The sequence below is a fragment of the Protopterus annectens genome, chromosome 3.part0, assembly GCF_019279795.1.
Source record: "Protopterus annectens isolate FY-2018-M chromosome 3.part0, PAN1.0, whole genome shotgun sequence".
Classification (NCBI taxonomy): domain Eukaryota; kingdom Metazoa; phylum Chordata; order Ceratodontiformes; family Protopteridae; genus Protopterus; species Protopterus annectens.
In genome coordinates, this window is record NC_056731.1 from 114,696,708 (window position 1) to 114,722,709 (window position 26,002).

General features: G+C 38.7%; 1 protein-coding gene across 1 annotated transcript in view; it reads left to right on the forward strand.

Moving 5' to 3' along the window:
• Window positions 1–26,002, forward strand: part of FAM221A (family with sequence similarity 221 member A) — a 414,642-nt gene that overhangs the window by 53,212 nt on the left and 335,428 nt on the right. Inside the window, exon 2 of the mRNA XM_044064624.1 lies at window positions 1,899–2,072. Coding sequence (XP_043920559.1) covers window positions 1,899–2,072 — 174 coding nt within the window. The remainder of the gene's footprint in view (window positions 1–1,898; window positions 2,073–26,002) is intronic.

Sequence of the window (26,002 nt, forward strand, 5' to 3'; positions counted from 1 at the left end):
CTGTAGCCCAAAATTACTTTACATGATTATTATCTTGTTTTACTTAAGTTCATTTGGAAAGGCTAGGCTTTAAATAGTGAGACCAGAGTGAGGTAGAAAGGGAATCATATTTAAACTATCTAAAATGCAATTTGAACCTAATTTTTTCTTATTATCCTACTCCCACCAGCCATTTCACCTTCTATGTGCAAAAAAACTACAGCCTTGTAATGTTAAATTAGCTACTGACAGTAACAGGTATCACTTCACCACCACAATTATCCACCAGTGTCCAATTCAGGACCAGTTCTCTACCTTTTGTTTTTGTTATGTTAGGCTTGACTTCTGCTTCCCATGACACTGATGTATCTGAGAATAAATGAATGAAAGAATTAATTAATGAGTGAGGGAACGAATGAATGAATGAAACATAATAAATGATCACGTGTGGTATTGGGTGTACATTGTCTTTATATTTGAGTTAACTGTTGATTTGGAGCGATGATAGGAATTCTGTAGCAATCACCAGCTCTGGTAATGTAGAAACATGTTTTCTAATTTGGAATGAGCTGATTCATTGATGTGCTTGGGTGGATAGGGAACTGGAACGCATGTTAGTTTTGTTGACAGACTGTGTTGTGTCTGGAAGTCGCATAAGACCAAAAATTTTTTCCTAGGTAGGTGTGACCCTTTGATGGTTGGTTTAAACTAGATGGATGTTCAGGTCAAAATTGTCTGGGAATGGGTAAGGTACACATCTCTTGCATTAGATTGTTTTTTTTTTTTTTTCATCTTTTTTTATTGTACAGTATTGCTGACTAAGGAGAGTCTTGATGTTTTCATAACAATGTGAACAGCTTTATTTTTGTTTATTTTCTCTTTATTACTAAAGCTATATTAAGATGCGGGGAACTTGTAATCATCTATATACTGAAGACAAAATGCAGCATTATTGAAGGTTTCTGGCTTACTCAAAAGGCAATCATCTTCTGGAATTCTGTATAATTTATGTATGTGGTTTACATTGAAAACCTTGAAACTGCATCGGTCGACCAGCATGTGGTCAAATGACAGTTTTCAAGTCGGCAGAAAGTTTGAGTATTTGGTTTCAACATTGTGCAGGGAGATCGCAGTTCAGTGAGGAACAGGGAAATTAGCCCATTTCCTCACTGCGGTGCGATTTTGGAGTTGGTATATTTAATGTGCAGGGGAGCAAATAGTAGAATTAACATACCATTGACTGTAGAGTGTAATGGTACATTAATGTGCATAGCAGGAGGTGAGTGACACCACCTCCTGCTATGTCGAATATATTGAACTACGGATGTCGATGTATTAATTTTCGCCTTGGTTGCTGTTTCGAAATTCCGAATTCAGCATTTTGGGTTGACATTCTGAAGGGTCGACAGAAGCAGATTCGGAATTTCAATAGTAAACTTTTATTTTATATGTGTGTATATATATATATATATATATATATATATATATATATATATATATATGTGTGTGTGTGTGTGTGTGTGTGTGTGTGTATATATATATATATATATATATATATATATATATATATATATACATATACACACACATATATGTGTATATATATATATGTATATATATATATATATATATATATATATATATATATATATGTTACTAAGGACAACTTTTGTGGAATCTTTCAGAACTTTAAAATGGCAGTGTTATAGTTGTCACAACCGTTGCAAATCTATTTCTGGTAAGTTTAATGACCTAAAATGGCATGGCTGCCAAGAGATTTTAACTATTTACATTACAAATGAACAAAATTATCAGAAGTTTTTATTAGGAATCCTGCATTGGAATCATTATCTTGTTCTTGGATAATGTTAATGAATTTTAAGAAACCAGGATGAACTGTAATCTTTTTTTTTGTATAGAATTGTAGGTGAAGATGATGGCGGAAAACTCTTTACTCCAGAAGAGTATGAGCAGTACAAGAAAAAAATGTTGCCAATCCGACAGAAAAACAGATTGTTTGTTAGTTGGACATCACCAACAGGGATGGACTGCAAGCTAGTGGGACCAGAAACCCAATGTTTTTGTACTCACAGGTAAGTACGTACATTTCCTAGGGGGTGGAAATGAGGTACATGGGCACCTATCATTTGTGTGTCCTTTCCAGTTTTCTTATCAATTGACTGTAAGCTTGGGAGAGAAAATGCAGCAATGTGATTTGCCTTCTTTTAATCCTGAAATTAAAGTAATACCCAGTTAAATGATTCTGGAGTCCTACAGTTTAGAGCCATTTCTTGACAAAGACTGACTTTCTATTAAAGTGATTGTTTAATTTAAAAAAATAATGCAGGTTTGTTTGTTAATTTGCTTTTCCTTTTGGTAATGTAGGCTTCAAAAAGAGAAGAGGAATGTTACTGCATTGTATTCCTCATTCAGTATCAATACCAAGTAGAGCAGAGGATGTGTGTAAATATCAGTACAGGCTTTTTATAATCAGTCTTGAGGAGAGAGTCGCTGCTGACGTCATCTACTATATCTTTTAGTAATGTGAATGTAAACAGTTATGGCAAGCTAAGGATGTTGTTAAATGCTAAGGCAAATCAAGCCTTTTTTAAAGCATGTGTATTAGTCATAACTGGGCTTGATTAGTGGAAGAAATTCAGCAGTAGGCAGTCCAGCAATGATAAATTTAGATATTTCTTGCTTGCAGCTAAGTGCACACATTCCTGCTATTCATAGTTTTCTATCTGTAGCAAACACTTATTTCCCATCCCACTGACTCATGAAAGATCAAGATATTGATTTGTCATCTTGCAGTTTTAATGGCAAAAATTCTGAACAAATTTGTGAAAAAAAACTTTTAGGCTAGTGGCCTTAATTATGATTTCAGATTAAAAAAAATATGTTTGCTTTTGCTTGAATAAGCATCCTCTAAATGGCAATATCTGTTTCATATAATATCAGAATAACATATATTTTGAAAATGTTGGGTTTATAAACAGCATGCTAATTAATTGTATATATTAATTAAAAAACACATTTAGAAGTTATTCCTCCAGTTCTAAACTGCCCATCCTGGTGAGGGTTGTGGTGCAGTTAGAATCTGTGAAATTAAGATGGCTGTGCATTTCCTTTTTTTTGTACATTATACTGTTCAACAGTCCTGTCTCCACCAGCTGAGCCACTAATTCCCTCTTCACCAACAGCAAGATTCAACTAAGTGGAACCATCAGTCAGATAGGCATCATCGGCGATTCAAGAGTTTTATTTTGCATTTTTTCAGTTCTGTATCCCAGCAAACACTTGGCAGCACAAGGGGAGGGGAAGTGCATTGGGTTGTATGTAGTGAATGTTAGGATATAATCATCTGGCAGCACCACCCATTGACCCCCAAAGCATTAGAGGTGGTTTTCCCCATTAGGGATATTATACTTTATCTGTGAACCCTTGCGTTCACATCGGCCTTCCCACCCCCAGGACAGGCAAATAGGCCACATCCCTTCACTCCTTTCCTTTGTTGCTTGGCTGCTCCATAACTGGAGCCACTAATTGACCCCCACCCGATCAGTTGGGTCACAGTTAGGGCTCTGTCTCTTTGTGCCATTGAGCCAGACTATGTGTGCATTTCTTGTAGGTTCTTTGTAATCTGCAGCTCATGTCAGTAAAAAAACAAATAATCTTACAAGCTGTAGAATACTGCTAGATGTAGAGTCTGCCTTTTAAAACTGAACAGATCAGCAGATGCTGTATTATGTAAGCAGCAGTTATATTCCTTGTTAGCATTTATTAATATCCGGTTATGGACATGTTACTTAATTTTTCTACTTTACAGTTCATGGTCTGCACTCTTCGTTTTGTTTCCATACTCCCACCCCCAGCCTATTCCAGCTGGTGTTGGTTCTCCTTCCTGTCACTCTCTTTTCTTTATATTCCCACTTCTACCACTCACATGTGGATGGCTTCTGATTTCTGATTAAATTGTACTGTAAACTATCTTGTAGGCAACCGTGTGGTGGAAAATGCTACCAGTAAATACAGTTGTTGTTTTCTAATGCTTGCAAGTATGTCTAAACACATGAACTTCTTTAGCTTTAGTTGGCTGCATTGTGCCTAGGATAAAAGCCCAGACTGTGACTGCAATGACTTAGAATCAGTTACCTACCTGGCACAGGGTGAGCTGGTGAGTAAGGGTGAGAATGAGCAGCTGTTGCTGATTTGTCTATCCTGGGTGAGGATTGCAGCTTGTCCTGCTGCAATAGTGATGCCAAGTCTAGGCTGGGGGGAGGGTTGTAAGACAAGCAGTGCAAAGGGCCAGTATGCACTTACATACCAGGTGGCATGGTGACACTGTGTAGGTAGAACTGAGGCCATGTGCAGAAATATATGCATTCTTGTGAGGCTACTGTTGTTAGAAGAGAAACTTCAAGCTTCCACTGTGGCTCCATTGGCTGGGCAAAAGGCACCCATGATTCTTTTGGCTGTGGCTCTTAGACTTTCATATAACTTTTTCTCCAGTACTCCAAAGAATAAAGGACAGAAAGGTAATGTGAAAAAATAGATGAGTGTATGATAGGGGATTCAAAGAGGACATCTGCAGAGAACAAATAGGCAAGAGTGAAGGCAGAATATACCTTGATGAGTGATGGGCGCAATGGACAAACTTGACATAGGAAAAATGAAGTTCTGTAGCTTTAATTGTATTTGGAAATGTGAAAAGAACATTTATTCTTCATGTTACTTTACTGTAGGTAAATGCTTGCTTGTAAAGATATGGAGAGACATCAGTAGAGATGTATTTTTTTTTCATTTCATGTAATTTGCTAGGATTTGAAGGTAGGTATATTTATTTATTTATTTTATTTTTTTATTTTATTTTCCATTTGTTGACCGGGCTAGTCTAGCTGGATATATGTCCATTTTCAGTAGAGGCCAGGGGAGAAAAGCTCCAAACAGGAATAATGACAAAGTTAACAATGTTCAGAACCAGTAATAATCACAATACAGAGGTAGTATTGGTCTACTGAACAGTTGTAATAATAAATTTGTATATTAAATAATTATAGAAAAATTAAACTAAACAATTCTACAAAATTTAAACTAAACAATTCTACAAAAAAATTAAACTAAACAAATTTTATTTTATAATATTTATTTACATTTTTGTTGACTAGGTTACAAAGACAGAACATACATAAAAAAATACAAAACCTGTTAACTCAAATAAATAATGAAATAAAATAAAATAAATTCAAAACAAAAAAAATACACTACTTTAATAGTTTATATAGCAGTTTAAGATTAGTAAAAATAGATATGATAGCCAAGAAGTACAGTTGTAGGAAGTTATGTAATTTGTATAAAGAGGAAAAGAAGTAAAAGTTAAGGGTGATGGGTAGGCATGGAGAGAGAGCTAAGGAAGGTGGATCCCGATTACGAGCAGAATGAAATAGTACTGGTTACATGGTCAGGTAAGATTTAGAGTAAATCAGGGTTAGCAAGTAATCAAATGTGTATAAATAAAAAATGTCCGGAAGGCAATGTAGAAATAGACGAGGAATGAAATAAGATGCAAAGGTATGTTAAAGATGATAAAATATGCAGTAGAATTTGTTACCCGAAATGTAAACAGTAGAGATAAAGAAGGGAAGTAATTGTATTGGCATTGTATGAATTTGTTAAGATAAAATGTGGAATAGGAATTAAGACAGAAAGAGACATTATTAGGACAAGATAGTGTTGTAGTGAGAGTTGTTGAGCTTTTGAAAAATATAAAGTTGCCAGTGTCATGCAGTTGTTGGGGTAGTGAGTTCCTCGTTGAAGTTATAAAGTAGATAGAGGCTCAGCCACCTATCTTTGATGATGCTTTCTTAACCACCTGTAGAATTTGGGTGGATGATCTTAGAAGCCTGTCAGTTATGTATTTCTGTAGAAGACAAGGCAGGTAGGAGCATTTGCAGTTATGCATGTCACTGAGAGTGAAAATAGTATGGATGTAGTTAATTTAATTTGACAAGGATATCCAACCTATCTTATTTCATATATGTAAACTATCCAAAAGTTGTGCATCAAATATTGTTATTTTGTAATATGTGGGTTCCAGTTTCTGGAAATTTGCCTTTCTCAGGTTGCCAGTGGCTAGAATTTTATAAAGAAGTTTTAGTATATGTGGTGCATTGGCCAAGGTCATTCTTGACTGTAGAGATATATAGTGTTTTAAGTCTTTTGTGAATATTTAGCACTATGTTGTTAGAATGATGTGAAGAAGTTATTTTCTATTGTGACACACAGCTGTTTGTAGTGTTCCACAATCTGAATGGCAGTATTGTTTATAAACATGGGCAAATGAATATTTATATCCTTTTGCCTAAAAATCAAAAAGCTTTGTTTTCTTTTCATTAATTATCAGTTTTGATTCCTAGAGCTATATTATAAGTGAGTTATTTGATTACTGTACAGGTGAAGTTATTTCAGACAAGTCTGGTACACTATAGGTGATAGTGGAGTCATCTGTATATTATACCAATTTCAGGTCACTGATAGGAACACACATGTCTTTAGTAAGAAGTAGAGAATACCAATGGACCAAGGATGCTCTTTGAGGTAAACTAATGCAGTCTAAAGAGTCTAGCCTTTGTTGAGGTAATCCGTGACTGAGTACATCAAATGTTTTTGTGAAGTCTAGGAAAAGAGAAGCAGTGACTTTGCCTGTGTCACACTCAGATATGATATAGTCCATTGTCTCAACCACTGCAGCTTGAGTGCTATGGCCATGGTGAAATGCATGTTGAGTTTTGCTTAGTTTGTTGTGAGAAGCAAGATGGTTTATCAGTTGAATGTGCATCACTTTTTCAAATACTCTTAATAGTGGGATAAGGATAGAGATGGGTCTGTAGATTTCGGCACCCTGTAGGTCCCTGCCTTTAAATAGATCAGCAAAAGGGTGCATCTCCAAGTTGGCACTAACCTCAATCTCAGTCTCTTTAAGACCTTAATGGTAGAAAATAATCCCCTTGTCAATACTTAGGTGCAGTGCCTGTTAATACAGATCTCAGCAGGCCAAAACCAAATAAATGCAGAAGAGCTTAGCAAATAATCTACCTTTACTTAGTCCCATACAAAAAAAGGCTACATCCGAGGCATTGCTTTTATCTTAAATAAGTGGTTTTATCTGAAGATTTCATCAGCTCTAACAGTGGAGAGTTTTAACTTTTAAAAGTATGGTAAACGTCAGCCTGTCTCAAATGACCCTACTCTGTAATGTGCTCCACCCCACCACAAGTAGCTGAGCAATGGCTAAAAGCATTTATATAACCGTTGAAAAGTTACAAATGATAACTTACCATAGTTATAGAGCTGGGGGCAGTCCAACATACTGGTCCCTAAGATAGAATTTCTGTTTAAAGATTCAGGGTTGATGCTGTATCAGGGGTAGTCCATTTAGTAGCACTCCTTTATGAACATTAATGTGCAACATGATGGAACCAAGAGTTTTTGGCTTTGGTGTCAGCTATTGGTCCTTATTCATATTTCTCACAGTATGTACAAAGGATGTATTTTTGTGAGTTTTTTAGTTTTTGACTTAAGGCAGATTGCTTGTCTCTGGGTTTTAGTTGAAAAGATTTTCCATGTACACGTTTTTTTTTTTTTTTGCTCAGTTGTGCCAGTTTCTTATTTTGGCACTCCCACCAGTCCTGTTTTGGTTTTGTTGTTAGTTTTTCCTTTTATGGATATGGTTGACTCCTCTAACATGGACAGGGTTTTAAGGAGTCATACTTTCCAGGTATAAATACTTACTTCTGAGTTTTTTTAGACATTATTATTGTTTTGCTTGGAATGAGCACCTTTGAAATTGTCCGGCATAAATTTTCTTTAGTACCAGTGAACCAGTTCTTCTCAGCTGACCCTCTTACTAGACCTGTTTCATCTTTAGTGTCAGTTGTGGCTATCTCTTAAAATGTCTTAATCTCTGGGCCATATGTTTGTCATAAGGAATGTTGAATTCTTACTTCCTATTGAAGCCTTTCTGTATGCTGAGATCAGGTGGTTCTGGGTCGATCAGGATTTTTGGGTTCTAGGTTGATCATCAACCTTCTGAGGACATTATACATCTGAGCATTGACCCCAGTTCTAGGTCAGTTGTCAACCTTCTGGAAAGCTAGATTTCAGCTCGAAGCTATGTTGACGACAGTTTTGACCTTCCTCCATTAGGTTCATAGGTTCATAGGTAGGTACTAGGCTATCTGCCCGAAGGCATTTATAAGCCTAGCCAGAATATGTTGGCTTTCGCCGACCCCTTAGATTAGTTCCCTGTGTCTCTGTCCAGTAGAGCCACTGAAGTGATCCCCAGGGTAAACTTTCTGTTTCCCATCCGCTCGTCAAGGTTTCTCTTGAAGAGTGTTAGAGAGGAGCTCTGCCTAATGTAGATTGCAACCTTGTTCCAAAGCATGGGAAGTCTCTTGGACAGGAATCTATCCCTCCAGCATGTCCTGTTTATTGTTGTGGTGAGGTTTAGATCCCTAGAGCATGTGGTTCGAGGGGATAAGGTTTTATTTAGGTGGAGCATGTCCATCAATTCTGGGTTGGACATGGCCTTGTATGTCAGGCAGAGATCACCTCTGAGTAGGCGATATGCAACCGAGTACAGCTGGAGTTTCTTCAGTTGAGCTGCATAGGGCATCTGTTTCAGGCCAATGATCCTCTTGGTTAGGTACTTCTGTGGTCTTTCCAGCTGTTGCAGGTGTCTTCTAAGGTACATCCCAAATGGGGTGTTGTACTCTATGATGGGTCTGATGAGTGATGAGTAGAGGGGCACAATGACCTCTTTTGATCTGGATGCGAACCCTTTTGTGATTAGGTGGGCCACGTAGAAGGATTTTCTAGCCACTTTGGCAATGTAATTATCAAAGGAGAGATTACTGTCTACTTGGGTCCCCAGATCCCTAATTACATCTTCCATATTTAGGGGACTACCACCTATGTGGCAGTTTGTGGGTACTTTGTTTTTTCCAAAGGGGATGACTATGCACTGTTTGGCATTTAGCTTGAGGCCATGATTTTGACACCAGGTATCCATCTCAGTGAGACCCTTTTGGAGGATGTCTTTGTCAGCCAGAGAGTCAATTATAGCCCCTAGTTTGCAGTCGTCTGCGAAATTGGTCAGCCATAGTCCTCCTGTGCTTGCCTGTACCTCTGAGAAGTATATGCTGAACAGGAAGGGTCCTAGGACTGTGCCCTGGGGAACGGCACTTGTAACCGGTTTAGAGTTGGACATAGCTCCCGCAACTCTCACCACGTGGGTTCTGTCCGTGAGCCAGTTGGCAACCCATCTTGTGACGTAGGGGTTTATGTTCAGGCTGGTGAGCTTGTCTATAATACCAGAATGGGGAATGGTATCGAAGGCCTTTGCGAGGTCTAGGTAGGCTGTGTGTACCACCTTTCCCTCGTCTATAGCCTTGGTAACTGTCTCAAAGTCCACCAGGTTTAGGAGGCACGATCTTCCCTTAACAAAGCCGAACTGGGTAGGGTCCAATGTTTGGAGGTTCCCAATGTCTCTGTTAATGAGTTCCATGATGATGCACTCCATAGCCTTGCAGACCAAGCTAGTCAGGCTTATAGGGCGATAGTTCCCAGGGTCTGTTGTGGCTCCACATTTGAGGAATAACCGTTGCTGTGCACCACTTTATGGGTATGTAGCCTGTGGAGAGGCTCAGTTTGAACAGTGTTTTTTAGGCGAGGGGTTAGTTTGTCTTTGAGCTCGTGTAGGATGCAGCCTGGGACACCATCCGGTCCCATTGATGCTGTGTTTTTGGCTTTGGAGAGGGCTTTTTTAACCTGAGTGTCTGTGATTTCAGGGGCTGTACATTCTTCTGGTATGGTTATGGGCCCTTTTGGGGGTGAGAGGGGGGTGAAGTTTGAGCTGAACCTGTCTGCCAGGATGTTGGTGATATTGGTCGGTTCAGTGTATTTTGTGCCATTCTGCACTAACTCCGAGCAGATCTTTGCATTGCCACTTAGATTCTTGACATAGCTAAAGAATGCCTTTTGATTATCTTTGGAGTCCTTGGCAATTTTTCTTTCGAAGCTCACCTTGGATGATTTTATGAGGGTATGTAGTTTCTTGCTGATACTAATTAGGGTTGTCTTCCCTTCTTGGGATTTCACTCTTTTCTGTATTAGTTTCCTCCTTCTATTGTATAGCTTGTTTATGGCAGGAGTCCACCAGACTGATTTCCTTTTCTTGGAGGAGTGAGTCTTGGTTTTACTTGGGATAGCACGATCCATGAATTCTTGTAGGTGCCTGTAGAATGCATTAGTAAAGGATTTTGCAGCTTGGACAGCATTATCCTTTAGCATGGTGGCTTTGAAAATTTCCACCTCAGTCTTAAGTAACGTGAAGTTTGCTTTTGAAAAGTTTTTCACGGTGGTTTCCTTGTCCAAGGGTGGGGATGGAATGTGGATATCCAAAGTGATTTGTTTATGGTCTAACCAGTGAGTGGTTGACCTCCGGTGTGGAACACTGGTCACCCATGTTGGTGATGATCAGGTACAATATGTTGTGACCTCTGGTGGGAGTGTTAACCAGTTGATCCAGGGTGTTTGAGTTTATAAATTCTAGGAAATGTTGGGCAAGGGAGTTAGTAGTTGAGTAGTTCTCCAAGTTAATGTTTGGGTAATTGAAATCACTGAATATTACAATGTTTGGTAGGACCTTTGTGTTTCCCAGTGCATCCAGAAATGCAGAATGGGGGTTCTGGGACATGGTGGGTGATCTGTAGCAAGCTACAGTTTGAACTGCAGTTTTGCCCATTGTTAGTTGCACATGGATGATCTCTGAAGAATTGTGCTGTGCCACTAACCTGGAGGTGTGGGTATCCTTGATGAATATGGATATGCCTCCACCTTTTGTATTTCGGTCCGGGTTCTGTGGCTGAAATGTATGGTATAAGTTTTAGCCTGATAGTGCTGGGGCTCTCTCAGGAGCCTTAAACCTGGTTTCTGTTACTGCACATATATCGATTTTCTCTGTACTGAGGAGTGCCTCGAGTGCGTGCATTTTGAGGTTTAGACTTCTGGCATTGAGTAGCATTACCCTCAGTTTTTTGTTACTTGTGCTATTTACGGAGGTGGGTTTGTCTTTCGAGCCTTGCCTAAAAATGCACTATGGGGGTGGCAAGAGCCTTGGCCAATATTCGAAAGCCTAAGGGTGACAGGTGCAAGCCATCTCTAGCAAAGCAGCGTGGCTTGTCGAGCATGTCATCCCAGGTGGACAGACACTGGATTCCCTTTGAATGGCACCAGAAACTTAGCCAATTATTGAAATTGATAATTTTTTCTTTATACCGTGGTATCATTCTTGGTGAGGGCAGGATGTTACTCAGTGTCAGGGTCATACCGGCCTGGGCTACATGATCGGAGAGCTCTTCCATGTCTCTTTTCATGTAGTCCAGGGAGGTACAGCTCAGGTCATTCACACCAATATGGACAATGACAGTCGTATTTGCACTTGTTCTGGAGTGACCTGAGTGCTTGTGTTATGTGGCGGATCCTGGCACCCGACAGGCAGCTAACAGCAACCTTCTCCTTATTCAGCCTAGTGAGTGGGATGTCAGTGTGCCTGACTGTAGAGTCACCTATTACTAGGTATGTTGGGTATGTTATTTTGCCTTAAGGGCTGTGATTGCATGGCACACTGGTTTTGTGAAGTATGTGTTTCATGGTTTGTGTTGGGGTGTGAAGGTTGCTTGGATGTCTGCTTTGGAGATCTCTGTTGCTTTTGCAGATGTTTATTTAGAGCCTCAGAGTATGTTTTCATGTATTTATGTGTGTTTTTTGCTGGTGCTGGTTTAATGGGTCTATGTGAGACTGGTGGTGTGATGCAAATATTTCCCTTCTCCTCTTGACTGTCTGATCCAGTCTTGGGTTGAGAGAGCTTAGCCTCCATTTTGGCTGTATAATTGCATCTCTCACATGTATTAATGTTTGATGGTAGGAGGAGAGGATTGTCTGTGTACATGAGGCAGTAGTAACATTGCCTCAAAATGCCCAGATTCACCAGTTGGAGTGGAGAGTACACCTGAAACTGCCCTTTGGACATGCCTGGATAGGTACAGTGAACTGTTTTACTGAATAGCTGGTAAGGTTGAATAGAGAGCCTTGTCCTTCTGTACTGTATAGGAGGGTCTAGTGCTAGGGTTTATAAGTGTTGCTATGAGTATTGAACAAGTGCCGGGCTGAGAAATGAATGGCTTGAGTGCTTAAGTTGAAAGTTTGTCTAGTTCCAAGGAAAAATTTGAAAAGGAGACTTTGTGGAGCCGGGAATAGGTGTACTCTAGCTAATTGGTGCTGCGCGGCACACAAAACCTGGCAAATGCATTTTTATAGCAGGGAAATGATTGAGATAGAAATTAGCCCAAAATGGCCAATAATGTCTGGGCTGAAACCATTCCTCCAGGGACAGATAAGCTGCTCAAAGCTCCCTTCTCTCAGAGATGATCAGAGAAACTTCCTTCTATCCAAGTAAGGTATGTGTAAACACAGAGATTTGTAACACAGCCCTGAATTCTGCACAAACCTGAAAACTGGACTATACTTGCTTAGAAAGGGGGGAAACAAGTGTGTGTGTGTGTGTGTGTGTGTGTGTGTGTGTATATATATATATATATATATATATATATATATATATATATATATATATTTTTTTTTTTTTCAGAAAATAAAGCAGATGCAAGCAAAAAAAACTTTAAATGCACAGAAAAGGATACTTATTGTTATATATCTCAGATCAGAGTTGTAGTCAATGCCCCTAGTAATAAAGTAGGAAGAAACTCAAATACAGTAAAAGCAGATGAATAAAGTGCAATTGATATATATATATATATATATATATATATATATATATATATATATATATATAAAACAATAGAAAACGAACAAACTGATTTAAACAAGTTACCCAATTAACCAGAAAAAAGCTCAAAACTCAGCCCTGTTCCAGCAGTCTTCAATCAGACAAGTTCTATCTGCACACTCCTGCTACTAGGATTGCAGGGGAACTTTCTCCAAAAAAAGATAGCCTGGATCAGTGCTCAAGTTATACAAACAAAGCTAGATTCAGCAGGCCTGAATCTGGTCTATGCTACAGCAACAAGGCACACCAATTTCAGAAAGAAACAGTTCAAATAATCAGGCACAATAAGCCTGTGACCAGAAATTCCCAGCTCAGAAGGGCAGAATCCAGCCTCTCCTCCCACAAGAGGATAGACTGCAAACCTTCTTAATGTAGAATAACTGGCCTGAAGCCCAAGTGCTTAAGCCAGAACTAATACACTTTTAGAATAGCAGACACTGAGCCTTCAATCAGCAATTTCCAGCTTAGGATGCAAGCTACCTGTCCTGCCACAACAGTGCAGACCACAAACCTTAATGTAAAACAACCTGTATGAAGCCCAAGTGCTTAAACCAAAAGACTTAGAATAACAGTTACAATTTAATCAGGCTACTACCAAGCAGTAATAACTGCAGCAGAATAAATAAAATTGAGTACTTTTACGAAAAGCAAAATAAAGTAGGAGGAAACACAAATACATTAAAAGCAGATGAATAAAGTGCAATTTTTTTTGTTAGTAAAGTGCAAGGAGAGAGGAATGAAGAACCTAAGTTGGTTGGCCTTCTCATATCTTCTCTCTGTAATAAGTAGAGTGAACACTAGACTCAGAATATAATCTCACTGTACTCGGTTAAGTGAGCAAATGAGATGGACCCAGGAGGAATGTTCTAATACAGACTTACAGGAGGGGCAGGCAATTCCAGAGCCACCAACACTAACACCAAGACAAGAACAGGGACGGTGGGTGGGGAACTAACTGCAGAGAGACACACAGCACTATTCAATGCACAATTAGGTAACAGAAAAAATGAAATACAGTACTTTTAAAACTGCAAAGAAGACTAAACTACACTACTGCAAGTTTGCACTCAACTTCAGCGTCTAATGCAGGTGATTGTAGCCAACCAGTCTCTCAGAAGTTGAGCATAAAATGAATTCTCAAACTTTGTGGCTTGCACTTAAAGTACAGAGGCAGCCCTCTAGGTTATTAAATATCAGATAACAAAGAAGTGAGAAGACCACCACCCCCTCTTATAGCAGAGAGACACACAGCACACTGTTCAATGAAACACTCAATTAGGTAACAGAAAAAATGAAATACAGTACTTTTAAAACTGCATGTTTGTACTTAACAGAAGTCTAAAATACACTACTGCAAGTTTGCGCTTAACTTCAGCTTCTAATGCAGGTGATTGCAGCCAACCAGTCTCTCAGAAGTTGAACATAAAATGAATTCTCAAACTTTGTGGCTAGCACTTAAAGTACAGATGCAGTCCTCTAGGCTATTAAATATCAGATAACAAAGAAGTGAGAGATTCTTGGCCTCATTCTTCTTCTTCTTGGAGTCTGCTGTTTTTCTTGATTCTGACTTCATGTCCATTAACATCACCCAAGATATTGGAGTTTGGTATTAATTTTCCTGTCTTTCTCATAGCCAGCCATCCATTCCTGTCTGTTCTGAACTTGAGTCCCTCAGCAGCAAACTCAATTAATGTTAGTGCTGATATGTTTTGGAAGCTTGCTGTCCTTCTGAGCTCCAGCCTATTAGGTCTCCCAACACCAACCCCGATTTTGAGTTGGTGTTGGTTAACATTTGTGACGATATGAGTTTTGTAGGAATCGGGCATCCTTCACAGTGGAGCTGCCTCATCTATATTGCTAAATGAATCTGTCCCTGGGTGTTTGATTGAATTTATTCATGAGTTTCCACCCTCTTTCCTGTCCTGATTAAGATTAATGGAGAGCTATTTCTAAAAAAAAAAATCTTTCACTCTTCTCTGCTCCTCTTCCAGTCTTTAAAAGGACATATTTGGGAAATATATATATGTGTGTGTGTGTGTGTGTGTGTGTGTGTGTGTGTGTGTGTGTGTGTGTGTGTGTATATATATATATATATATATATATATATATATATATCTGTGTGTATGTATGTATATATATATATATATATATATATATATATATATATATATATATATATATATATATATATATATATATATATATATATATATATATATGTATATCTGTATGTATATATATATATATATATATATATATATATATATATATATATATATGCACATATATATATATGCACATATATACATAATTAGCCAGCACCAATTGGGTTGGCGTAATGGTTAAGGTGTTTACCTCAGAGGCACAAGGTACAGGGTTTGACTCTCACATTTGAAAGGGAAATTGGCTAGGTTTAAAATGGCCCACAAGGGCAGCTAGCCTTGTGCTTATCTATGAACCCATGAACCATCTCATGGGCAAACTTAAGGGACTGATTAGAAAGTTCCATACTATGATCTTTGCCACCTTGACTGTTAAAATGTAGTGGCGGTCAGTGTTCAAGTACTTTTGCTTCTTGTATCCCCAGTTTTCAAACTGGTAAGAGAGCATAGCATATCGTTCCTCCTGTATAATAAGGGTTCCTGTTATATAATTGAAGATGCAATCCTTCGAATGCATCTTGATCGAACTTGAAAGCACGAAACAGTAAAATAGTGAAACAGCATATAAGCGATTTCTTTCATGGGAAAGAAATTGCTTGGCTGCCTCTGTTACTTTGCCATTTTCGTCACTGTAGTGTGATCTCTGAGTTGGTATATTTAAGTATGGGGTGTGTGGTGGGCAAAGCCCCCCACTTTATGTAATGTTTTGAAGTTTTTGTTTTTATTTATTTATTTTTTTGAGGAACAGCAATTTTTTCCCCTGGGAAAAAAAATCGCTATTCAGAGTGTTCGGGGTTGTAAGCTTTCACTTACATGTGGCCGATAAATCAATGTTCACTTTTTTAAGCGTTCGCTGATTTATTATAGACCCTATAATAATAATTTCAATTTATTGTAACCAAATCGTACATTACTTTTAATGTGACCACACTATTTAGTATAAGATAAATTCTCAGGTAGACTTATGAGGGACATTTTTATAGGCATACTTATTACAGAATAGACCACCTTTCTACCTCCTCTTACTTCATGTTATATTGAGATAAGTTTTCAGTACTTGCACTCTTCTAGACCACTTTGCTTGTTTGTTTGCAAAGCAGCATTGAATCAGTCTACTCCTTCATTCTTCCATTAAACTGACTTGCACAGAATTAGATCCTGACTCCTCCATGATACTTTCTGGAAGCATCCTTTATATAAATAGGTGCTAGATTACATTCCTTTAAGTCCTTGTAATCCCCACTTCTCACTGGGGCTGTAGAGTTCAACTACTTTAAATTTGTGACCTCACAGCCAGGAGGGGAGATCACGAAATTGCTGAATTCTCAGTTTCTCTGAGGACCTTTATATGAAACCAAGTCCAGACATGCTTGAAAAACACACTGCTTCACCTTTTTTTCAAATTAACCCTCAGTCTTATGTCTGCCAGTAGCTATGCTGTCAGAGGGGCTTGGTCACACCAGGTACTTTTCTTATAGCATGGTTTCTGAGATCCTCAGTGGTTTATTCTGCTTAACCTTGCCAGTACTGATAACATCTGTCTCTGGAGTACTGCGTCAGTATAAGTTCTCTGTTTACAGAACACCTTAGCTCCTTTATGACATTTGTTCCTTTCCCTAACTCAGTAACCGGGGTATTGTTTTATCTTGTATTAGACCCTGCACCCTATCTTCATTTATCTGAATGTAGATAGAATGTATTCATTAATGCTGTGCACAATTTCATGCCACTCTACTCCTTCTATAGAGTAGGGGATTGTTTTATCTTGTATTAGACCCTGCACCCCATCTTCATTTATCTGAATGAAGATAGAATGTATTCATTAATGCTGTGCACAATTTCATGCCACCCTACTCCTTCTCCTGAGTAGGATACAAAGCTATCTTAGATATTATGCATTTTTTCTCAGGGTGCATGCTTCATCTAACTTCTCAAACTCAGACACTTACCATTTGGGACAGATAAGGCATTTAGGATTTGGGCTGTTTTGCTTACTCCCATTTTGAAACATAATTGGTTTTTGATATGGTACAAAAAGTATACACACAAGCTTAGCTAGCTTCATAGATAAATCTAACATTGTGTCATATGGCCCTTTTCTCCTTCCTTAGACTGCAGGCAAGACCTTCCTATGAGGTTTCTACTTATGTATTACCCTTCACCTTTATACAACAGCATCTGTCAGCTGAGCATATATTTATTTACACATATCTATTGATTACATCACCTTAATTTTTATATCACCAGATTTCAGTCTGCCTAGCATTTTGTGATTGTTTTTCATTTTATATAGGTAAGACTGAGTTGTCATTACAGAAAAGGACTTATGAACATAAATATAATGTTATCAATAAGAAGGAGGTAAATGCTTTGTTTAGACACAGTATAACTTGCACAGAAATAAGAAACATTATTTTTTGTTTTCCAACAAGTGGTTAAAAACCCTAGAAGTGGCCCATGGAAACAAACTTTAGAATACAGGGAGTTGCTCTGGCAGATATACTTAAACACAAGTGAAAAGTCAGGTTTGAATGATGCTGGTTCCATCACCAGCATATTAAAATTGAGGGCAGCTAAGTTGTAGGTTTACTTTAACAAAATATTTGGTAGAGGATTTGACATGAATATAAAATCAAGATTTTTTTTTAATTTACTTTTAATTTATTTTTTACTTATTTATTATATTTGGATATGTTTTAACAATGAAGTAAAATGTAAAATATAAGCTTAAAGGGAGGTAAAGCAGTGTTTACATGAATATTGAATTATTATTTTTTCATACTTTTGTAATTACATTGTATTGTTTTAATGTAACTTACAGTTTTAACGTTGCATTTTAATGGAATGTGTTAGGTTAATTAATTGGTTCAAGCTGACTGCTTGACTAATAGGGCATGTGTATGTAAATTTGCAAAGTGCACTATGGTATTTAGTTCTTATGAAGTCCTGTTTCCAAGGATGAAAGCTCTTAACTCGTTGTCTTTAAATAAATTACTATTATTTTTGAGCTCTCAACTGTTTTTTTTTTTTTTTCAGTTAAGTGTGCTTGATTAATAGTTTATTTTCTTGGCTGAAGTATGCCTTTGGGATTGCTGATATTCTTGAATATGGTTACGTTTTATTTATTAAAAAATGAGGAAAGCTTTGTATATTTGGTCAACTGGTATGAAAAAAGTTAAAGTATTAGTAATTCCTTCTAATAGAAATTGAATTGGCACCTTTGAATATTTATGATAGAAATATTCATCACAGGTGACATTGTCTACAAGGGAAAAGCTATCCAGGGAGCTAAAGTTCTTTTATATTATTATCCTAAGATCATGTCTAATGGGAATCAAATCCTTTACTGCATTATTATGACTAGCTATACATACACATAAATATTCAAATGACCTATTAGAATGTGATTACAACATCTCTTTTATGTGTAAATTACTTGCTGAATCAGTATACTGAAACTCCATTAGATGCTTAAAAATAATTACTTTGACATATAAATCCAGGTTAGGTAATGCCATACCCTGATTTTGTTAAGAGTTATGACTGAGTTCTCCATGGTAGTCTTTTCACACCACCCCTCCATGAAAGTATAACTTGTAGCTCATGTCTCATATGCCGAATTCATTACATTTTATATAAACTCATTAGCTGTAACATGAGGAAAGTAATTATCAGTAACATTTTTTATAATGATTGCTGCTCCATATAAGGATACAAATAATAATTAAGATCTTGAATCTTTGATTGCACCAAATTCAGAGTTTTAACTTTATTTGATTATGTTGTCTTATTATTTGAGGGGAATAAACAAGACCTAGTTTTTGTGTTTTGATAATCTCATCTTCCTGCATTTTTTCCATACTCCTGGCTGTTACCATTCTATCAGAGTTACTGCAGTTAACTCTGAAGACAGGAAGGAATTCTGCTTCATTATATGAGAATTTTAATAAATGTTGTTTTTCTGTGTAATTTGTAGTTAACGTGGAAGATCATCCTAAGACAGAAAATGAATAATTTCCTATGGAGATGCCTAAGGGCTGTAAGAGTTTATAGAATAAAGAACCGATCACTATAACAAATGCCTTTAAAGACAATGGGCATTTCTGTCTTACTAGACTTTAATTCTACTCTATGGTTAAGGTGTTTATCTTACAGAAACAAGGTGCAAGGTTTGATTCTCGCGTGAAGTAATTGGCTAGACTTAAAATGGCCCACAAGGACTGTTAGTGTAGTTTGAACTTATGGTGCCTATGGATAAAAAGTTTATTTTTTTTTCAATGCAATTGAAGCTTTTGTCTATCTCTTTCTCTCTGTCTCTCTCTTTCTATTTTTTATCTGGATAACATTCAAGAACATTAACATAAACTTTCTATTTAATAGAGTTAATGTATTTATTACATTATAGCTTATAAATGAAAAGTTTTGTTTACAGAACATTGTTTTACAATCAGCTATCATAAGTTATAATAAAATGTGGCCTGTGATATTTTTCTACCGGGGTAAAACTATTTAATTTTAGATGGATTACTTTCTCAAGCTGATATCTGCGGTAGTGGTGCTGCGGTAGCATTGTCGCCTCCCAGCAAGACATTGTCCCGTTCGATTCTTCACTAGAGCGACTTCTGTGTGGAGACATGCGTGAATGGGCATGCCTTCATTGAAGGTTGTGCGTCAGGGCTGGTAACTCGGCACGTAAAAATCCACTACCAAACATTAGGGGACTGGAGTTCCGCTATGGCAACCCCTAACCGGGATAAGCTGAAAGAGTCACACACACTTTCTCAAGCTGATCTGCAATTCTGGTGTAGTGCATGGAGCTCCCGAACTGGCAAAAACTAAACCTGTTATGCAGTTCTGTAGCATGTAACCAGACCCTAACAGTGCTTTCAGGTATGTATAACATTTGTTACACATCCCCCTAAGCATTGTTACAGTCCAGTTTCAGGAAAGTGACATTCCTTCACTCCCAATGGTCCCTGAATATCTTCCTCATACATCAGCGAAAGTTCACAGACATCACTCTATAATTAACTTATTTAAATTAGGACAGTATTTAAAAACTGTCCCTGACTTTTTCCTGCAATTCTGTTTATTTTCTGTCTGTGAGACAGCATTCGCTAAGTGCTTTACTGGCTTTCAAAGCTGGTAAAACACTTTGTCTTTTTTTGTAACTAGTGGTACATGAAGTAGATAATAACTCTTTGTAGTTCTTGGAGTTTTATCTGGTCTCACTAATCATAACCCATTATTATGTATTCTCGATATGGATGCGAAGATTCACCTCGAGAGCAAATTTCTTGGCATCCATGTTTTGAACTCATAATATCGTTACGATAGGAGAACCAGTTATAACCATTTATATTCACAGCCTTAGTAACTATTTTAATAACATGAGCTCAATACTTGAAATCAGATGGTAGTGATCTATATTTTGTCAAATTTGTATTCTTTTTCATCAGTGATATTATAGTGTCTTTCACCGAGATGAAAATATTATATCCTGGAACAGAAAAGAAATTACATATTTTTATTAACTAAGAAATTAGTCATTCAGCAAATGCTATGTATGTTTCCAGAGGTAGACCATCCATACCATTTACTTTTTCTTTTTAAAAACATTTAACTTTTTTGTACTTTTTATTTTGTAAATGGGCAACATTAATTGTCAAATTGAAACTGAGGAGTATTTTGGATCCATTCATTTAATATATCATTTTTTTTTGTATTTTCCTTCTAATAAGAAAATATTCTTTGTGGTTTATTCATTTGTTACCCCGGCATACTTGTTTGATCACCTTCATTTAATTGTTATAAATAATTTTTTTTTTTATAACATAAACTGATTTGGTAGGGGCTTACCATTGTGATCTGCTAATACCAATGAACTAAAATGATCATACTGTGTTTGTTTAATGCAAAGTATGTAGTGTAGTTTCTTTTTATTTTGTAAGAAACTTTTCCAAAAATCTGTTATATGACTTGGCTGATCAGTCAAACTGAAGAGAACTTAACTTATTAGTTGCTTCAAGAGGGCATTTATCATTATTTCCTTTTATTTTAGTCTGATTAAGGAGTTTTACAAGAAGGGTTTTATAGAATCCTGTAAGTAAACCAATGGCACATGTTGGTTTTATTTTCATTAATGTACACTTATTAGTTCTGTTTGGCTTATTGAACTAGAACCTCTTTACAAAAAATCCTAGTCAAAGTACTTGTTTTCCATAACCTGGTGTTGAAGAAACAGAATATACTTTCAGCATAAAGGTCCAGTGGTCAGATAAATTTGCTGTATCCAGGACTGTTTGTAAGCTTCTGAGCCCCCCAAGCCTTTCTGTGTTGCAGGGAAGTCTACTAGCTTATCAGTGGGAGTGGTAAGCACAAGATAGCCTACCTACCAAACGAGTGGTTTCTGGCCTAGAAATTGTAGTTTATTGGCCGTTTGGGCAGTTTTCCATCTCTTTCAACCTTCTTGTTTAAAAGCCCGCGTTTGCGCTCATTTCACACCTTTCCTGTAACTAGTCTAGTCCAGATACATATTTGCTGTATCCAGGACTGCTTGTAAGCTTCTGAGCCCCCCAAGCCTTTCTGTGTTGGAGGGAAGCCTTCTAAATTATCAGTGGGAGTGGTAAACAGTTGGTAGTCTATCTACCACAAGAATGGTTTCTGGCCCAGAAATTGTAGTTTATTGGCCGTTTGGGCAGTTTTTCATCTCTTTCAACTTTCTGGTTTAAAAACCTGTGTTTGCGCTTGTTTCCCATCTTTCCGGTAACTATTGTAGTCCAGATACAGATTTGCTGTACCCAGGACTGTTTGTAAGCTTCTGAGCCCCCCCCCAAGCCTTTCTGTGTTGGAGGGAAACATTCTACCTTATCAGTGGGAGTGGTAAGCACTAGGTAGCTTATCTACCACAAGATCCAGGGACAGATTCTTAGTTTTAGCACTTGAATTTGCTTATTTGTGTTCAGCAATTGTTCAGAACTTGTTGTTAGCACTAAATAAGCTACAAGTTTCTACAGCACTCAACCTTCCTCTTTACCTAGAGGAAAACAGTTTTTGTACTTACTTTCCTCACTTGCTTAGAGAAAAACAGCTGTTATACTTACTTGTCTAGAGGCAAGTAGTTTTTTATTCAGGCATGTCTAAGGGTCACCTCCCAGTGTTCTGTCCTGAATATCTGATGAATCTAGGCATCTTGAGGCAATGTAGCAATTGCCTCATGTACACAGTCAACCCTCTCCTCCTACCACCCAACACCACAACCTGTGAGATATGCACTTATCCATCCAAACTGGAGGTAAAGCTGTCTCCAACTAAGGCTGAACTTGACAGTCAAGAGGAGAAGGTAAACACCTGCACCATACCATGCTCATCACATAGTCCCACTAAACCTACACCACCAAAATCAACACATAGAAACACAAAAATATTCACAGAGGATCTCAGTAGTAATCTGCTCAAGCAACAGAGACCTCCAAAGCAGAAACGCAAGCAACCTCCACCCCCCCCAACGCAACCCAAATGACACCTAGCCCACAGACTCAGTGTGCCAATAAACCACAGCTCCTAAGGCAAACCAATGTACCCAACACACTAGTCATCGGTGACTCTATAGTCAGGCACACTGATGTCCCACTCACCAGGCTAAACAAGGAGAAGGTTACTGTCAGCTGCCTGTCTGGTGCCAGGATCTGCCACGTAACCCAAGCATTCAGGTCACTCCACAACAAGTACAAATATGAGTCTGCCATTGTCCATGTTGGTGTGAACAACCTGAGATGTACCTCCCTGAACTACATGAAAAGAGACACGGAAGAGCTCTTCGATCTTGTAGCCCAGGCAGGTATGACCCTAGCCTGGAGTAGCATCCTGCCATCACCCAGAATGATACTGCACTACAAGGACAAAATTATTGACTTCAACAATTGTCTAAGCTTCTGGTGTCATTCTAAGGGGATCCAGTATATGTCTGCCTGGGACGACATGGTTGACAGACCACGATGCTTTGCCAGAGATGGCCTGCACCTGTCGCCCCTGTGATTCCGGATACTGGCTAAGGCTCTTGCCGCCCCTATAGTGCCTTTTTTAGGCAAGGTTCAAAAGACAAGTTCAGCACTGTAACAGGAAGAGGCAAGAAAAAAACTGAAGGTAATGCTACTCAATGCTAGAAGTCTAAATCTCAAAATGCACTCACACTCCTTAAAATGGAGAACATTGATATCTTTGCAGTGACTGAGACCTGGTTCAAGGCTCTAGACTCTAGAGAGCACCCTTGCATTATCAGGCTATAACTCATACCACACTTTTCACCCATCTAACCTGGACCAGAACACCAAAGGTAGAGGTGTGTCCATATTCATTAAGGATATCCAAACCTCCAGGCTAGTTGCACAGCATAATGCATCTGAGGTTATCCAAGTGCAACTAACTCTGGGCAAAATTGCAATCCAAATTGTAGCTTGCTACAGATCCCCCACCATGCCTCAGGATTCCCACTCCTCTTTTCTTGATATACTGGAAAATATTAGGGTTCAACCAAACACCCTAATAATGTGCGATTTCAGTTACCCCACCATTAACTGGGAAAACTACTTATGTACCAACTCCTTCACGCAACACTTTCTGGAATTCATAGATTCCAATGCTCTGGATCAACTTATCCACACCCCCACCAGGGGCAACAATATCCTAGACCTAGTCATTACCAACATGAGTAACCAGTGTTCCACACCTGAAATAAACTCCTTGTTGGTCAGATCCTGCCAAAAGCTAATCATCCTAGATATCCGCATCCCGCCCCCACCCACCATTAAGGAAATCACTGTAAAAAATTTCTCCAAAGCCAACTTCATGCTTCTTAAGACAGAAGTGCTTCATGACACCCATGCAGATGGACAGTACAGTTATGACTGCTGAATCCTACACAAATGCACTCTATAAGCACTTACACAAGTGCATGGATCGTGCTATCCCAAACAGAACCAAGATGCTATCCTCCAAAAAAAGGAAGCCAATCTGGTGGTCCCCTGCCATAAACAAACTCTACAAAAGAAGGAAGAAACTGTTGCAAAAGAGAGTAAAATCCCATGAGTGGAGGAGCTCCCTGGTCAGCCTCAGTAAGAAGTTGAGATCCCTTATAACATCCTCCAAAGCTAGCTATGAAAACTAAATTGCCACTGAGTCTAATGGCAACCACAAAGCATTCTATAGCTATATCAAGAATCTCAATGGCAACACTCAGATCTGCTCTGAGTTACAGCACAACAGCATGAAAATTACAGAACCAACTGATATTGCCAACATCCTGGCAGATAGGTTCAGTGCTAACTTTACCCCCCTCTCACCCCCTAAAGGGCCCATATCTATACAGGAAGAATGCAGAGTCCCTGTAATCACATCTATGCAGGTAAAAGCTGCACTCTCTAAAACTAAAAACACAGCATCCATGGGACCAGACAACATCCCAGGCTGCATTTTACACGAACTGGCTCCCCACCTAAGCACCATGTTCAATCATAGTCTTACATCAGGCTTTGTGCCCACTGAATGGCACACAGCAACAGTTATCCCACTCCACAAAGGGGGAGCCACCACTGATCCTGGGAACTATTGCCCTATTAGCCTGACGAGCCTGGTCTGCATGGCCATAGAACATATCCTCTTGGAAATCATAAACAAAGACATTGGTAACCTCCAAACTCTGGACCTCACCCAGTTCGGGGTTGTGAAAGGCAGATCATGCCTTCTGAACCTGATCGACTTCTTTGAGGCAGTCACCAAAGCCGTAGACGAGGGTAAGGTGGTTCACACAGCCTATCTTGACCTTGCCAAGGCTTTCAACAGCATCCCCCATTCTGGAATTATAGCTAAACTCACTAAACTAGGTATAAAGTCCTACATAAGATGGATTGCCAACTGGCTCACTGACAGAACCCACACTGCAAAAGTTGCAGACTCCAAATCTGACTTCAAACCAGTGACAAGTGGAGTACCATAGGGTTCAGTCCTGGGACCTCTCCTGTTTGGTATCTACTTCTCTGAAGTACAGGCTAACACAGAAGGCCTCTGGCTAATGAAGTTCGCAGATGACTGCAAACTAGGAGCCATAGTCGAGTACCCAAATGATGTGGACATCCTACAGAAGGGCCTCACTGAGACAGATGCCTGGTGTCAGAGGCATGGCCTCAAGCTCAGTGCCAAAAGGTGCATTGTCATCCCCTTTGGTAAAAACTCTGTACCCATGAACTACCACATAAACGGCAGTCTGCTTAATGCTGAATGTGTGATAAGAGACCTTTGGACCCAGGTGGACAGTAGTCTCTCCTTTGATAATCACATTGCCACAGTAGTCAGGAAATCCTTCTGTGTGGTACACCTCATCATAAAAGGGTTCTCATCCAGGAAAAAAGAGGTATTGTTCCCCTCTACTTGGCACTCATTAGGCCCATTATAGAGTACAATGGCCCTTTTGGAATGTACCTCACAAGACATCTGCAGCAGCTGGAAACGCCACAGAAGTACCTCACAAAGAGGATTACTGGCCTCAAACAGATGCCCTACACTAACCGGCTCAAACACTCCAGCTTTACTTTGTAGCATATCGCGTACTCCAAGGAGATGTCTGCCTAACATATAAAGCTATGTTAAACCCAGAGCTGTTGGACATGCTACACCTACAGAGATCCCAATTCCTCAGAACTACATGCTCTAGGGACCTAAACCTTGTCACCACAATAAACAGGACATGCTGGGGGGATAGATTCCTGTCCCAGAGACTTCCTATACACTGAAACAAGCTACCCATCTATGTCAAGCAAAGTTCCTCATTAGCACTCTTCAAGAAAAATCTTGATGAGTGGATGGGAAATAGGAAATACACCCCGGGGATCACTTCTGTGGCTCTGCTCGACAGGGACACAGGAAATTAACTTTCTTGGGTGGCAGAAGCCATGGAACTTTG